General features: G+C 43.6%; 1 protein-coding gene across 10 annotated transcripts in view; it reads left to right on the top strand.

Moving 5' to 3' along the window:
• Nucleotides 1-17,090, top strand: part of LOC142373457 (NACHT, LRR and PYD domains-containing protein 14-like) — a 337,305-nt gene that overhangs the window by 285,848 nt on the left and 34,367 nt on the right. For 5 of the 10 annotated variants that reach the window (XM_075456721.1, XM_075456718.1, XM_075456720.1 and 2 more), the window contains one exon: nt 1,658-1,831. The exons of the other annotated variants lie outside the window; for them this stretch is intronic. In XM_075456721.1, the coding sequence (XP_075312836.1) occupies nt 1,658-1,831 (174 nt within the window). The remainder of the gene's footprint in view (nt 1-1,657; nt 1,832-17,090) is intronic. 10 annotated transcript variants of the gene reach the window in all.

The following is a 17,090-nucleotide window of genomic DNA, read 5'->3' as shown; positions in this document are numbered from 1 at the left end:
TGTCTTATTTTTTCCAGTTTTAAACATGAAAAAATGCTGAAATGAAAAACTGAGAAATATGATCTCTGCTGTTAGATCTCATCAGAACTCTGGCTGCAGCATTTTGGATCAGCTGAAGGCCCGACTTGTATCGGCTCAGACTGTGTTTTGTATAGTTTGGGAACCTCAGGGTTGCATCTGTGTTTTTCATTGTTAGTTATGTTTGAGGGGCGAGACTCAGAAAGAAGGATTGCTGGTTGTGGCGGTGGATTATGGACTATGATTCCGATTAGAGAATCAAGGCACTTGGACAGAGAGATCTGATGTGTCTTCTTTAATGAATGATGTTGAACTTTAACATCATTGTACAACATATGTATGTGTGCGGTCTGAAAATATATAGAAAAGCAATAAAATGTATCAGATAATCTGCTCAGAATATCATTCAACAGTTAAATCAGAATAAACATTCATAAATAAACTGCCATATGATTTAAAGTTTACCAGTAATATCCCTCACTTATGTACAAACTGTTACTTAAGCATAACACAACAACAGAAATGCAATATAATTGGCAGAGGAAACTGTACAAATTCCAACATAAAGTTAGCAGAGGCAAAGCATGCTGAACAGCATTGGAGCCTCACATATCAAAGTAACCACAAAATACTCCCATGTAACACAAACTAGAATAAATGATCAACATATGCATGACTAAGAAGTAGAAAGCACTTACATGTCCTCAAGAACGCTCACAAGGGATAAGAAAACCAGAGAAAGTCCATGCAGCTTCACACAGTCTGCTGACTTGCTGGTCTGCTGCTCTAAAGGCCCATTTATGCCCTACGGTAATTACGGAAACGGACGCTTTCACCCGGTTCTGGGGGTCGTTTCATCCGTCAGTTTGTCCGTAGGTCAAGAGCTTAGCATTCCAGCGAGCTCCGGGCGAAACGGAGCAATACCAGAGGAATTCGTGGGGGCAGTAGAGAGTCAGGAGCGTGTTGGCTCCGGAAGTTATGGAGGAAGAAGAAAAACGAAGAGTAGAAACCGTGTACGAAAGGAACGGGTGTAAAAAAAAAACAAAAAAAAAAACGCACAAGTTAATGTTTCCTAAACACCGGTTTCTTTGTGTGCTGCCATAATAGATAGAGAACTGCAACTTCCTCAATTGACGCCATGTTTCTCAAACCCGCGGCCGACAATGACTCAATATATACCGCCCTCTATTTCTATTTCTTACGGACGTGTGCAATACGGACGGAGGCATAAACAGAAGCTCCGGGAGCAACGTATGGACCGGACAGACGAATTTCGTCCGGTTCCGTAGGGCATAAATCGGGCTTTAGTGTGGCTGAACATGCCCTGACCTGTTCAGCTGCGTTACTGCCTTTCACCAGTAGATGGCGTTTCACCTGCTGGCTTTCTCAGTTATTTATTTTGTACATAGGACTAGCTTAGTCCACAATGGTGTTTATTGATGGAAGCACCATTGATTTAATCATTGTACCAACTTTAATAAATTCTATTGTGCTATTTTAAAGGAGGAGTTGTTTTCTGCTCATTGTGTGTGTTTCACTGTGAGAATCGCTGACTTTTTAAAACCTCTTCTACATTTTAAAGTACACATGGAAGACATATTTGATTAGAATTGATCAACATGATATATTCTTCATTTAGATTGGAATGCTGCGGGTTGTCAGAGGTCAGCTGTGCTTCTCTGGTCTCAGCTCTGAAGTCCAACCCCTCCCATCTGACAGAACTGGACCTGAGCTGGAACATGCTGCAGGACTCAGGAGTGAAGGAGCTGTGCAGCTTTCTGCAGAGTCCACACTGTGGCCTGAAGACTCTGAGGTCAGACACCATCTTTTAGTTGTGTGTTCACATTAATATGATGTAAGCTGTGCTGACACTAAATGGTAGATATAAGACGTTTAAAGATCCATATAGATGACCCCCCCCCCCCCAATAAAGGTGTCTTCCCATTCAAAATCTTTGAGAAAATTGATGAGAAACTGAATGAAATAAAACAGCATATCTGTGACAGCCATTAGCTGATGTGGCTTTGTGGAAGTGTTTACATCAAAGACTTAGGATGTAAAGGCTTTTACTGGTTTTCTGTTGTTTTTATGGGGATAAAAAAGACAAAAATCATGAAAAAAGTTCATTATTTGGAATAGCTGTGTTCATATTTGTGTACAAGAATGAAGAAAATGACCAAAAAAGGACAAAAACACTTGTAAATATGTTCAAAATCACTACAAGTTTTGTAATCTAAGATGCTGCCTGACACGCACTGGCTCAAAAGCCGTATCAAAAAGGAGGAAGCACACGGTTTGTGAGTTAAAAGGAAATCCAATTTGGTCCTCTTTTAAGTCTGTAACACAGAATGACATCTTAGCTTTGGTAACCAAGATGAAGCCCTCTTTCTGTCCATCTGATGTTGTTCCTTTTGGACTATTTTTAAAAGTATTTACTGTCGTTGGCCCCTGGGTTACCAAGCTGATAAACATGTCACTGTCCTCTGGTGTATTTCCCAACTCTTTTAAACATGCCTTTGTGGAACCGCTTCTCAAAAAACCTAATCTGGACCCCACTGTTCTAAAGAATTTCAGGCCTATCTCAAAACTTTCATTCTTGTCCAAACTCTTAGAGAAGGTGGTCGCAGAACAATTCACATCTTTTTTAGAGAATTCTGACATCTTTGACCCTTTCCAATCTGGTTTCCGCAAGCATCATTCCACGGAAACTGCTCTGATCAAAGTGTCAAGCGATATTATGATGTCTGCGGATGTTGGGAAATGCACTGTCTTAGTCCTGCTGGATCTCTCTTCGGCATTTGATACCATCGACCATGAAATCTTGTTAACAAGACTGCGTGACCTGGTTGGACTGTCTGGTCCTGTACTAGCATGGTTCACCTCATATTTGTCGAGTAGGACCTTTAGCGTCTCTGCAAACCAGTTCACTTCGGACTCTGCAGATTTGCTGTGTGGAGTGTCCCAGGGTTCTGTTTTGGGACCAATTTTATTTGTGCTCTATGTCCTTCCCTTGGGTAAAATATTTCAGGAGTTTGCTGGTGTTTCTTATCATCTCTTTGCAGATGATATCCAGCTATACTGCTCTTTTAAGTCTTCTGAGATCCACGAACTGGACTCATTAATGAATTGCCTTGTGAGAGTAAAACAATGGCTCGGCGCAAACTCTCTGCAGTTAAACTCCGAAAAGACTGAGGTGCTGGTTATTGCCCCTGACAATGAAATCCCAGGAATCAAGCAATACTTGGGTGATTTGAGCTTGTCTGCTAAATCAACCCTTAGAAATCTGGGCATTATCTTTGACAGAGAGATGTCACTGGAGCATCATACAAACCAGCTGACAAGAAACTGTTTTTATCAGCTCAGGAATATTTCAAAACTTAGAAGTTTTGTTTCCAAGAATGATCTGGAGTTGATAATCCATGCGTTCGTGTCTTCTCGTTTAGACTATTGCAACAACCTGTTTTCGTGTCTAAACAAAAAGGAGCTGTCTCGTTTGCAGCATGTCCAAAATTCTGCAGCGAGGTTACTGACCCGCACAAACAGAAGGGCCCATATTACTCCCATTCTTAAGTCCCTTCATTGGCTTCCAGTGGCTTTTCGTTTTAATTTCAAAATCCTGGTGATGACTTTTAGAGCTCTCCATGGTCAGGCTCCTTCCTACATTAGAGCCCTTTTGTGTCCGTACACTCCCTCGCGAAGGCTGAGGTCAGAGGACCAAAATCTTCTACTGGTCCCTCGTACTCGTTTTAAGACCCGAGGAGATCGCTCCTTCCAGGCCGTCGCTCCGCGGCTCTGGAATGATCTCCCACTCTCATTACGTTCGCTTGATACAGTAGATTCTTTCAAGAGTGGACTTAAAACCCATCTGTGTCGTCAAGCCTTCTAACCACAGCAGTGTGTTGGCTGTTTTTATGACCGCTTTGTTTATTTTAATATTATTATTGTTGTTAATAACTGTATGTTTTTATTGTCGACTTTTATTGTATTTTATGTGCACTTCTTGTGAAGCACTTTGTGACCTTCATTGTCTGAGAAAGGTGCTATATAAATAAATATTACTTACTTACTTACTTATTATTTAAACAATTGGAACTTAAGCTGAGAATTCAACAAAAGTAAAACAATGGGATGTGGCAATCAGTCATCAGTAGTGTAGTGGTGTTGTGGAGCATGAATGTGCTGCGAAGGTGTTGTATGGTGCGAAATATAACAAGAGCATAAACCAAACAAACCCAAAACCAAAAACCCAGCCAGGAACCAAAAGGGAAGAACTAACAAAATAAGGCGGCTTAAATCCACTCCCACAGACGGCCAGGTGTACGAGCTGCCGCAATCACTGCTGCACACTCCAATCAGCTTCCTGGTCTGAGGGAGGAGACAAAAAGAAAGAGGGAGGAGAGAGACCAGTGTTGCCAGATTGGGCGGGTGGCCGCCCAACTGGGCGTCTTTTGACTGCCTCCGGCGGGCAGAAAATTCCTTCGGGCATGTAGCGTTACCGGGTATTTATATACGTATTAAATATAAGGATTTATGAGATGTTCTTACAGTCTCAAATAAACCTTACCTCGAATTCAGGGCACCACCTACCTAGGTTTTACTTAATTTAAGTCACAGTCAGGTAGGAAAACTGTTCGAAATCTTACGATCCTGGTGTTAAATTAATATTCAATTAATAATCAGTCTCATATCTCGCTACTTTCGTGAAGTTCTCGTTTGGTTGGACAGACATTACGTAAAGAAAGCATACGACACAATCTGTGATTATAACATATATATAGATATATGAGCTGTTTATTACAATGATATGATGTTAGACATGAACCTTTAAACAAACAGGAGATGCATGGAATATGGGTGATTATATAAAACACTTAGTGAATATAAAATAAAATATGGGAATGGAGAGTTACTGGATTTATTCAAATAGTTTGGGTTGGCTGACTATTTGACGCTAAATACTGACATTTCGGATTAATTTATCATTCTGTGAAAGCCTCGAGACATCCATCAAACCCACTTTAAGGTGAAAACGGGTCGGTCTTACTGTGCTGAAGTTCTGTTTAGTCGGAACACGGCAGCGGCCACGCGGGGTCCGAGGGGACTTCTCTTCCGTTCTCTGGGCCTTCCTGGCTGTCGTGGCTGACTTTTTAGCTTCTCCGTTGCTCCTTTCCACCGGGAAACGGGGACGATGGTGTTGAGGGCTTTGCTGTTAGATGATCGAATCTTCTGATGTCAGTGGGTCCGTTGCTTCTCTGATGAAGTGAACTTAAGTTCACAGAAGATAAAAAAAAAGGTTGCTTGGAGTTGGCTTTCTTGGTAGGAAAAGGTGATGATGGCGTGAAACAGCGGAGGTTAGGACGTGCGACGTAGAAGGACGTGGATGGCGAGGGACGAACAAAAACACGTAAAACGTGCATCTTCAGAGTATTTCAATCTGTTTCTTTGTTCGGGTCTTTCTTTCTCGTCTCCGGGGTCTCACTGGGTTCTGGAGGGTCTCCTCCGGTCGTCCGCTGCATCGTTATCCACACGTCCTTCCGTTCTCTCCTGAGATTATGGGAAAACTCCCAAACTCTGGTGAGCTCTTCTCTTCTGCTTAAACCATCTCCAAAACTCTCTGAGCAGCTGTTCTCTGCTCAAATCTCCTTCTGAAACTCTGGGTTGGAACCCTTCTGGAACAAGAGGCAAGAAGCAAGAGAGCAGACGCCTGAAGCGAGCCAGCAAACGAGAGAACTCGAGAGTCTGTGTTTTTCGCGGGTTCCGGGTTTTGACTCTCGGAGGCGGGGCTTACACTACTTTTTCAGCCAATGACATGCTTGAACTGTGTGCATGTCTGTGTAAGGTGATCTGTGCTATATGGGGATTTCTGGATTTAGACAAAGAAAACTCTTATTTCTCCATTACTCCCATCTCATAGAACATTTGTCTCAGTGATTCTGAAAACACCACATCTTGTTAAGATATGCAGATTAAAGATATAACATAGACTTGTAATATAAAGACATCAAAATAACACACATGATAAAGACAATTATGACTTTCAAAATTCAGATGAATATCTATGAAATCGTGACATATGAATAGTGAATCACACAATGCTAATTTTCTGTGTTAACAATGGGGACACCAAACAAATACCAAATAGATACCGAAGGGACATCGTTAGAAGTTACTAGTTGCATATATTGTCCATTTTACTGAGTCCTCTGGGATTTAAATGTTCAACTAATCAACACTGCAGACCACTAGGGGGCAATGTGGTTCCATCAGGCAGGTTGGGCATTTTCCAACAAGTTTGTTTCTTCGTCAATATTTAAGCCAGAATCGTACAAATTGTCTCTATATGCGTCTTGTGATCAAGCTGGAAACCTGAAAGAAATTGTACACGGTTATCAAACACATTTAATATAGTTTTAAGATTCGACTAAAAGTGAGTCTTATGAAGTCTTCTCAGTTCGTATGTAGCCATCTGGTCTCTTTCTCTGGGGGAGAGGGTGTTAACATGTCAATTCGATTCATGGTGAAGATAAGATAGTGAGGTCTCCAACATCTCCAACAGAAAGGTTCTTTGTTCATTCGAGTTTTCCAATTTTTATGGCAAGTGTCTGTTGCTTATTTTTCACTCCCAAAAAGCTTTTAAGAGAGTAGAAGGTTGTCGTAAATTAGGCAGTTTCTGTCTCTTTTTCCTTTGTGGAAAGAAAATGAAGATCTGGTTTATATCCACATACGTAAACATCCCCCACAGGAATGTTGGTTTTGTCAAAGTTTGAAAAACTCTTAATCCACACGGCACTGTGACTGCTACAGGCAAATCAAATTGTGTTCCTATCAATCCATACAGTGTAGGCCTACGTACACAGCAGGCGGCAGATATGCCGTAGCTGGTTGAACAGAGCCATATATGGCCCTGAGGTTGAGTAGCCGGAAACATTCTAAAACACAGTGAATCTTTTGTTAGATAAATTTTACACCTTTTCCATAAGGCTACCGGTACTCAACCAGCTACAGCACTAAGCAGCTACTCGAATACGAAATGTCGTCCAAGTGGGGAAAATATAAAAAGCACTACAGAAAGGAGTGGGAGTCCGAGGACGTCCTAAAAGCATGGATTGCACCTGTCCTGCAAGATTCGTCCAAGGGACGGTGCAAATATTGCAAAAGCGAGATCCGGGCTCAACTAAGGGACCTTAAAGACCACGCAGAGACAAAAGCCCCTTTCACACTGCCGAATAACCCGCGTTTAATTCGCGAATTTAGCGTGTCCGCTGTTGCGTTCACACTGCCGACCCGGGCTGCCGCGTCAACTCGACTCGCCTTTCGACCCGCGTCGGACCCTAGTCTTTTTGCCGAGCCGAGTTTGATGTGAACACAATCGACGCGGGTTGGACGTGGGCGTGACGTGAGGAGTTTAAAAGACAGAATGTACAGCTGATTCAGAACAACAGAGACAGGTGAGGACAAGTTTTACTCTGTTTTAGCCTACATCAAGTTGGAGACATTTTTTAATATGGCCAACTGGGGAGACAAGGAGGTCCGCGAGCTCCTCAGCCCCCGAACAGAGGACGTTATTTTCCGCCACATTTCGGGGACGGTGAAAGATGGACCTCTGCTGTAAGGGCTGGCCAGAAAGATGGGAGAGCGCGGTTTCCCACGCAGCAAGACGCACCGTAAAGTAACATCTCCATGAACTGCATTGCAAAAATGAGTTCTCAAGGTGTCCCGCCATCGTTTGTTTGAAAAATTTGATGCAGACAGGTGTATTTCACCCTACCTCCGACGCATGGCTTGTGCCTACGTCATTGTACACGCCCAGCATTTTATGTGTTTCGTGTGACGCTCTGCCACTAGGCAACTCCCCCTGAACTCGGCTTCAGGCGACACGGGTCACCATGACACGCCAAGCGTTCACATTGCTCGACGCGGGTCGAAGGTGCAATTTGAACCCGCTAAGATAGCGGGTCGCAGTGTGAAAGGGGCTATAAAGACACAAGGCTAACTGTCTCCCGAACGTCAACACTAGCATCAAGTCCTTTGCTAGACCAACAACCAGTTCTGATGGCGAGATCAACAATGACCAGAAAAGAAGGGAAATTAGAGTTGCAACATACGTGGCGTGCCACACGTCGATCAATGCAGTGGATGATCTGTCAGACATCCTAGAAGAGGAATTTGGGAAGTTTCAAATGCATCGCACCAAGTGCACGGCCATGATAAAATCAGTGCTGGCCCCTCACTTTAGAAGTGAGCTTAAAGGAATGGTTCGGCGTAAAATGATAATTTGAGCATCACATGGTCATGCCACATAATTTATATGGGTGATGAGCCTTTCTCCGAAAGACCGCGGCATTCCGAAGTTGGCAATTTTGAAGTGTTTTGTTAGAAACGCAGCCAATACAACTGTACGCGGCCAATTTGGAAAATATAAGAAATCGGTTGTTTTTCCGCGATAAACGAGCTCAAAAGCGCTACATACTTCAGCTGTGTCATAACAAAGGCCTCGTCAAGCAAACAGAGGCACAGAGAAGTTCATCGGACCACACAGCATTTCACTGGCTAGTGTTTTTTGAGGCATCACCTCAATTGTTTTACATTGCATTTCTTATATTTTCCAAATTGGCCCCGTACAGTTGCATTGGCTGCGTTTCTAACAAAACACTTCAAAATAGCCAACTTCGGAATGCCGCAGTCTTTCGGAGAAAGGCTCATCACCCATATAAATTATGTGGCATTACCATGTGATGCTCAAATTATCATTTTACGCCGAACCATTCCTTTAAGAGCGACATAGGTGAGTCCCCATTCTCCCTCTACTGAGACGAAACCTCCGATATATCGGTCAACAAGCTGCTCTGTATATGCATTAAATACCGCCCGGAATAAATACCGGAAAGAAAGAAAGAAAGAAAGAAAGGGTGTAGGCGGATCACTGCCCTGATTTTAAAAAAAAAAAAAAAAAAAAAGGACTTAAACACTTCCGTGCATTATACTGACATGAAAAAAAAACAACAAAAAAAACTTTGTAACACTGTGAATGATACTTGTTATGTGCTTAATGAGTAATATGTTTCAGAATTTAAGTATTACTCAAATATTAAATGTTTTCATGCGAAAAACGTTGTTGGGCGGTTTTTTGCTGAAGTGGGCGGGTTTTGGAACGTGATTGGGCGGAAATCGCTCAACCTAATCTGGCAACACTGAGAGAGACATGCCCGGTACAAGCCCCAGGGGCTGTGACACTGCTACACAGTACTACTCATGCTCTCACTCATCACGTGCAAATTAGGTGATTACATTTGTTGCGGAAATTTTAGTAAGGCACAGAGTCAGTTATTTTCTGAGGAGATAAGATGCTTTTAATAATATCTTGCAAGAGAGAACAACACAGAACAGAGTTCAGAGTTGCTCTGACTCTTAGACGAAAACAAGTCAGTTAATATACAGGTTAATACGTAGTCACTCCTTTGATATGTTCAAGACTTTGTTATCTATCTTTCCTCCCTTTCTACAGCCAAGGCGCCTCTGTATCATGCCATCTTCCCTGTCAAACCCCTTAAAGTTGTTAAATCATAAGAGCACAATACCCTCATTGAAAGAGGGAGAAAAGAGAAAAACAAGTGTCTTAAATGAGTTATTACCGGGTGATACAGAGTAACACTCATACAAGGTATATGTGAATTAATTTTTTCCCTTACACTCCACCCTTTTGATTATAATAATACCATTATATTAATCAACCCAAAAGAAGCAAGAAAAATAATAACTTTATCAGTAAACATCAGCCTGCATTCACACACAACGTGAGTTTAAAACGCAGGCATCATAGTGATAAAGGGTCCAATGATAAACAATCAAAACATTAAGAATTAAACAGAAACATCATCATCCATGTCCAAATCAGAGTCACTAAAAGGACAACCTGAAAGCAAAGGAGTTTGCTGAGTCAGTCGAATCATTTGGTAAGACACAGACTTATCAATGGCACGCACAATGAGGCCTCGCAAACAGGGAATAATACAACATCCACAAAAAGCCAATAGACACAATCCAATAATTAACCCTGTGAGGAGGGAGAGAATAAGAGTCTTCCATTTGCCAAACATTGAATCAAGCCAACCAGTAAGGGAGGTGTCAACGCCAGAGTTTTCAGCCAGTTCTTCTCTAAGGGAGCGGAGGCCATCCAGAGCTCTGGTTACAGAGCCATCCGGAGCCGTATTATTAGGAATAAAAGTGCAACATGAATCACCCATCAAAGCACACACCCCTCCGCGTTCAGCTAACAACACATCTAAAGCCATTCTGTTTTGCCAAGCCATAAAAGAAGTGGGGCCTAGCTGTTCAGCTAGTCCTTCAATAGCATCATGAGTGTAATTAATAAAACGCTGTTGGTTATAAAAAAGATAATTGATCCAGTCCACATTTTTGTTAATGGTAGGCCATAAGAAAATGGACTCAAAACCAGCAGCTATCTGATTTCTGGCTTTGTATTCATCAGGGACACCTCTGGGAACTCCAATTGCATCAACATAGACACGATCATCAAAACTACCAGGAATAGAGCGTTTGTGTACTGAGCGGGTGGGTTGAGGAGCAAAAGGATCAACAGCAATACGGACATTATATACCAACATCACATGGGCACACCTACCAGTCCAATTGGCAGGCAGACTAGAATGTAGCTTACTGTGACGGCCACACAGCCAAAACATGTCAGGGACAGGGCGAGTGGAATGCAAAGTATCATTAAAAATCCAATGAGACATGGAGGGAGAATCAAATAGGCAATAAGTAAAAATACAATGAAAAGCTACTGAATTCTGAGTACTACTTCTTCCCCATGTGACAGGGACAGTAACATTACACATGTCAGGTGGGACACTGCCCAGGGCATGTCTGTTGAATTCATTTGCAGGTTCAGGTTGGGATTCATAGCAAACTATATAAGTATTTCGTGCTCTAGATAACTTAAAATGTGGCGGTGGTGGAATAATGCCACCGGTGAGTGGCGGACATTCAATACTCCAAGGATAATGGTCTCCCTTACTATGATATTTGCCATCCACGTCCTTAAAATAACTTCCTCTCATCAGCCAACAATGTGTCAAACACAGGTGATAAGTACAATTCATATCATGGAATGGAGATGTTGTCATCTCAGGGTCAACTTCAGGCAGGTACAGCGTTACATTACGACTGCCTTTAGAGCAGATGGCATAGGAAGTACAAGTTAACGGATCAACTTCCCCAGGCACTCCTGTAAAAGCAACAGGCTGTGCATCTTTCATACAAACCACACAAGAAGCATCGGTGACAGATTTAACAGAATAATTCGCCAATTGATACCAAACGTTGCGTGTCACCCATGGTTCTTGTAAAACATTTCTGGACTTGCCACCAGGAGAGGCATCGTTAACATGATCTGCATTATTGCTGCCTGTGAAATCAAGATAAAATGTACACATGCTGGTTACAAATAGTAAAATACAAACAACAAACAGTTTCTGCCATTGTTCACACGTGTGACGATCACGTCGCTTCATCGCAGGTCTCGGTGAGGATGTCTCAATCTTCGGTGTCAGAGGTTACTAGCACTTAACACACCGGTGGAGTACAGCTTTTACTGCTGACTCTTTTCTTTGTCCCTCAGGGCGAGTTGGTTAGGCTGATGTATGTCAGGGTGGAAGTCATCTACTGGTTCTGGCACCTTCTTACAGTGACTGGCGTGAATCCAGGTTGCTCTTTCTGCGACTTTAACAGCTGTGTGAGTGACCAGTAGCACCTGGAACGGGCCTTGCCAGCGTTTGGACTTCCAGTGTTTTCTGCGAAATTCCTTCACCACTATCCAATCACCTGGTTGGAGTGGGTGCAGGGGTGTGTCCGCTGAGGCTGGAAGTGCTGCTTTCACTGTCTGTGAAACTTGAGAGAGGACAGTGGAAAGGTTTCGACAGTAAGACAACATTGCATCATCACAAACAGTTGTGGAGGGGAGGGGTCTGGTTACAGGTCCCACTCCCAGGTTAGGAGGTCTGCCAAATAAAACTTCAAATGGGCTGAGGTTCACTTGAGCTCTAATTCTCATCCTCATATAGGTGAGCACAATAGGTAATGCTTTTGTCCATGGCAGACCCGTTTCTTCACAACATTTGGCTAGCTTGGACTTTAAAGTACCATTTTCTCTTTCCACAGCACCTCCGCTCTGTGGATGATAAGCACAATGTGTACGCAAGCTTATTCCCAGGAACTTACCAACCTCGGTCAATGCTGTGTTTACAAAGTGTCTGCCATTATCACTACTGATCTTCTCTGGAATGCCCCACCTTGGAATGATTTCTGTCAGCAGTGCTTTAGTTACTGCATGACTGTTTGCATGTTTTGCAGGAAAAACTTCAACCCATTTACTAAACATGTCCACTACTACGAGTGCATATTTCTTCCCTTCAGCTGGTGTGAGTTCAACAAAGTCCATCATTAAATGTTCAAAAGGACTTTCTGGTGGAGGATGTGCAGCTTGTGAGGTGTGTATTGCTTTCCCTGCATTGTGTGTAGCACAAACCATACACGACTGACAGTATTTTTGTGCATATGAACTAAACCCTTTTGTGAACCAATGAGCAGTGAGAGCATTCAGCATCCCCCCTTTTGACACATGGTCCAACCCGTGTGTCAATTTAGCAAAGTGAGGAAAAAAATGTTTAGGAAGACAGGGTTTACCATCAGGTCCCAGCCAAACACCATCTGTATGAGTTGCACCCGCTGAGGACCAAATGCGTTTTTCATCTGCAGAAGCAAAACTTTGCAAAGCATGGAAATCTGTGGGCGTGTCTTCCACTTGCAAAAAGAGGGAAGTGAAAACAGGAAAAGAGTTAGCTGCCTGCTTATCTGCAGCATCAGCTCTAGCATTGCCACGAGCAACAGGATCATCTGAGTTAGTGTGAGCCGCACACTTACAGACCGAAATTGCTGTAGGCAAAAGGATCGCATCAAGAAGATCAGAAACCTGTGAGGAGTTCAAGATGGGTTTGCCATCTGATTTAAGGAAATGTCTGTGCTTCCACAGCGCACCAAAGTCATGAACAACACCAAAAGCATATCTGGAATCTGTGTAAATGGTGACAGACTTACCAGTTGCCAGCTTACATGCTTCAGTAAGTGCAATGAGTTCAGCAGTTTGGGCAGAGAAGTGTTTAGGAAGGGAACCAGACAGCAAAGTGTCATGTGAAGAACATACTGCAAACCCAACACAGTTAGTACCTGTGGCTGGATCACGCAAAGCTGATCCATCTACAAAAAGAATCATGTCAGAGTTGGGAAGAGGAATGTCAGAAAGATCAGGTCTGGGTGTACAAACCTGTTCCAGAACAACTACACAGTCATGCGGCTCCCCATCATCAGGAGTGGGAAGCAACGTAGCCGGATTCAGAACAGTACAACGTTTAATAGTGACGTTTGGCATATCAAGGAGCACAGAGGTGTATCTGAGCCAGCGAGCAGCTGAAAGATGTGAGGTTTTCTGCTCAAGAAGAATAATGGCAACAGAATGAGGAACCAAAACAGTCAAATTACTGTAGCCTACAATATCTCGGGAGGCCAGGACAGCTTTCTCTGCAGCTGCAACAGCACGAAGACAACCAGGCAGACCTGCAGCCACAGGGTCCAACCTTGCGGAGAAATAAGCCACTGGCCTTTGTCTTCCCCCGTGTTCCTGCATAAGAACAGATGTCATACAACCATGCTTTTCATCAACTGCCTGTGTGAAAGGTTTATGAGGATCTGGGATACCAAGTGTAGGAGCTGTTTGAAGAGCCCGCTTAAGCTGAGTGAAGGCTGATTCAGCCTCAGAAGTCCATGGAACACGATCAGCTGACTGGAGGCCTTTCCCATGGATAAGAGCACCTAAAGGAGCTTCGAGAGAAGAGTAGTTAGGAATGAAGTTCCTGCAGTAAGATGTTATGCCTAAAAAGGACATGAGCTGTTTTTTAGTAACTGGTTTAGGAATGTTCTGAACTGCAGCAACGCGTTTAGGAGAAAGTGAGCGCCCCTCTTTGGAAATCACATGGCCCAAAAAGGTGACTTTGTCCTGAACAAACTGCAATTTAGAAAGGCTGGCTTTGTGGCCACAAGAATGAAGATGCTTCAGCAGAGTCACTGTGTCGTTTTCACACTGTTGCTTAGATGGGCTGCATAAAAGGATGTCATCCACGTACTGCAAAAGAGCAGAGCCTTGGGTTAGTTGGAGTGGTTCCAGACTAGCTTTGAGGGCAGCATTGTAAATAGTGGGACTTTCACAATATCCCTGGCATAACCGGGTAAAAGTCCAAGATTTCCCTTCAAATTCAAAAGCAAACCAAAACTGGCTATCAGGGTGCACAGGGACAGAGAAAAATGCGTTAGACAAGTCAACAACTGAGAAAAACTGTGCATCTGATGGAATTTGAGACAAAATAGTGTGTGGGTTGGGCACAGTGGGAGCACGTGGCTGAACTGCAGCATTCACTGCTTGGAGGTCCTGTACAAAACGCCATTCATCTGGCTGGCCAGCATCTCTAATCTTTCTAACAGGAAATAATGGAGTGCGCACAGGTGAATTTTCACAGGGAACAATGATGCCTGTTTTCTGAAAAGATTGAAAAACAGGCTTAATCCCTTTGATTGCTTCAGGCTTCAAAGGGTATTGTTTTTTACACGGGCGAAAGTCCGATTTAGGGGTGACAATTACCGGTTCACAGCCTTTTATCAACCCCACATCATTTTTGCTTTTAGCCCAAAGATCAGTGGGCACTTCAGCCAACATGGGTAATGAAGACAGATCTGTTTCAGATAAAAAACATGCTTCAAAATGCGATTCTGTAGTGGGAACTAGTTCCACAGTTCTTTGACAATGCATTGTGCTCAAAAAGGTTTTCTTGTATGCTGACAATCGTTCAGAAAACATCAAATTTGGATCAGCAGGTGAAACTGTCCAATCAGTTTCTTTTTTACAAGTTGCAACAAACTCTCCCACACCCTGCCAGTGCCAATGTGTAGGTTTGGCCAAGGAGATGTGAGGGCGAGTACCACAAACATTAAAAAACTCTAATTGCTCTGGAGTGAGGCACACAGCCAGTGCAGCAGTTTGTGAATTCCAAAATAAAGTAGACGTACATATTTTTTCAAAAGGAGTGCGAAACCACTTCTTCTCATAGTCATAGTCAGGCCCCAAAGAAACGTGTGATGTGCAGTGCAGATCAGCAGGTTGCATGAAATCAGAAAGGGGTGAAACTAAAGCTTTTGCTACCTCCACGAGCTGTTGTGAGGAAGGAGAGCTGGGAAGTTTCCACTCATAAGCATATGTAAGTGCTGATGAGTCAAACTGCACCGCTGTAAAAACTTTCTCAGGCTGCGACATCACCTTAACACCCTCTGGTGTGGAAGTTAAAATAATGCCCAGTTTACACATCAGATCACGGCCCATCAGGTTAATGGGACACAGCTCTGATAACAAAAATGAGTGCTTGAAGGAGAGCCCATCGGGAGTGACACACGCAATGGGTGTTGTCATTTTCTCCTTCACAACCTGACCTGATGCAGACATGGAATAGACGTAGTTTCCACTTAGCTTTGGAGGACGATCAAATTCCCCTGACTTCACTACTGATGATGTAGCCCCAGAGTCAACCATAAATGTTACTTGTTTCCCCAAAATACTAAGCTGAAAAGTTGGAAAAGCCTTATAGGCTTCAGATGTCAAATGAGCATAAGTTCCTATCACCTGAGGTGAACATCTTTGCTCTAGGACAGAAATAGCATGCAAAACTTTACTATGTGAGTCACAGTCAGCAAGCGTCTCTTCATTGCACAGAGCAGGAAAAGCATGTGTGTGTGTTGTGTTATCACCCATTTGTTGAGGCTCCGCTGGCGTGTGACGTCCGGAACCCGCCTCCCACCCTCAGTCAGCCTTTTGCTTAGTTTCGTCTCTTCTCAGCTGTGGACAGTCCTGCTTCCAGTGTCCATTCTGGCCACAGTAAAAACAAACATTCGAGTCATAGTTCAGGTATGGTACACGTCGACCTCCCCTTCCACGTCCACGTCCACGTCCCCGACCTCGTCCTCTGTTTCCGGGGTGACCTGTCACATCACCAACTGCGTAATACATGCTCATGGCTGCCAAATGCAGCTCCTTTTCAGTCTTGTCCTTTTTGGCTATTTGACGGGTCTCAACTTGGTTCTGGGCATGTCGGGCATATCGGCGGACGTCAATTAGACGAGGACCCTCACACCATCCCACGTAGATGTTCTTTACTTCAGAGGCGACATCTGGCATCAGGCCTTTAATTATTGCATCGCATGCAATACTCTCCCATGGTCCTGGTTCATGGCCCAAATCCGTTGGTCTCTGATGACCACTGTGTTTGCTCACCTCCTCGAGAATGCGGTGTATGAAGTCCTCAGTCCCTTCACCGGGTTTCTGTTTGCAGGTGTAAATGTGGGACATGTTGATTTTGGTCGGAAACTGAGTGGTGATGGTTTGACACAGTCTTTCGATGGCTGCTTCGTAATGAATATTGTCATTATGTCCAGGCTCACTGTTAGTAGGTCGCAGATCCGGTTGTGGCAAACCCGCCACTAATTTGCAGAGGTCGGTTTGTTTGAACTTTCTTGTCAATATGCGACGCAGTTCCACTCCGGTCGGGCGGAATTGTGCGCAGAAGCCTCGCAACTCTTCAGCAAATCGGGGTCCAGAATTCTCTGGATCCGGGAGACTTCGTGATGCTTCGATGATGTCAGTCTCAGTCCAGGGTCGATAGACCAGTAATGGTCCAACTGGACCTGCAACTTCAACCATAGGCATGGTTTGGATCTGGGTTGGTTTTTTCACACGTTGAGATTTCCGACTTCCAGATTGTGGGGAGAGGAGTTTTTTTACTTGCATTAAAAGGTTTTGGGCTGGGACACTGGTGAATTCAACTTCTTCCTTTTCTTCATCTTCAGACTGGTGTGACAGATGTTGAGGATGAGGAGAGATTTCTCCTGGAGTGACGTTTGGAGAATTCTCTTCCCATAAACCAGATGCTTGTGGTGTGTCTGGCTGTAGTTGTTGT

The sequence above is a fragment of the Odontesthes bonariensis genome, chromosome 23 (assembly GCF_027942865.1).
Source record: "Odontesthes bonariensis isolate fOdoBon6 chromosome 23, fOdoBon6.hap1, whole genome shotgun sequence".
NCBI classification, from domain to species: domain Eukaryota; kingdom Metazoa; phylum Chordata; class Actinopteri; order Atheriniformes; family Atherinopsidae; genus Odontesthes; species Odontesthes bonariensis.
The sequence above is the reverse complement of the archived record's forward strand: the minus strand, read 5'-3'. Positions and strand labels throughout refer to the sequence as shown.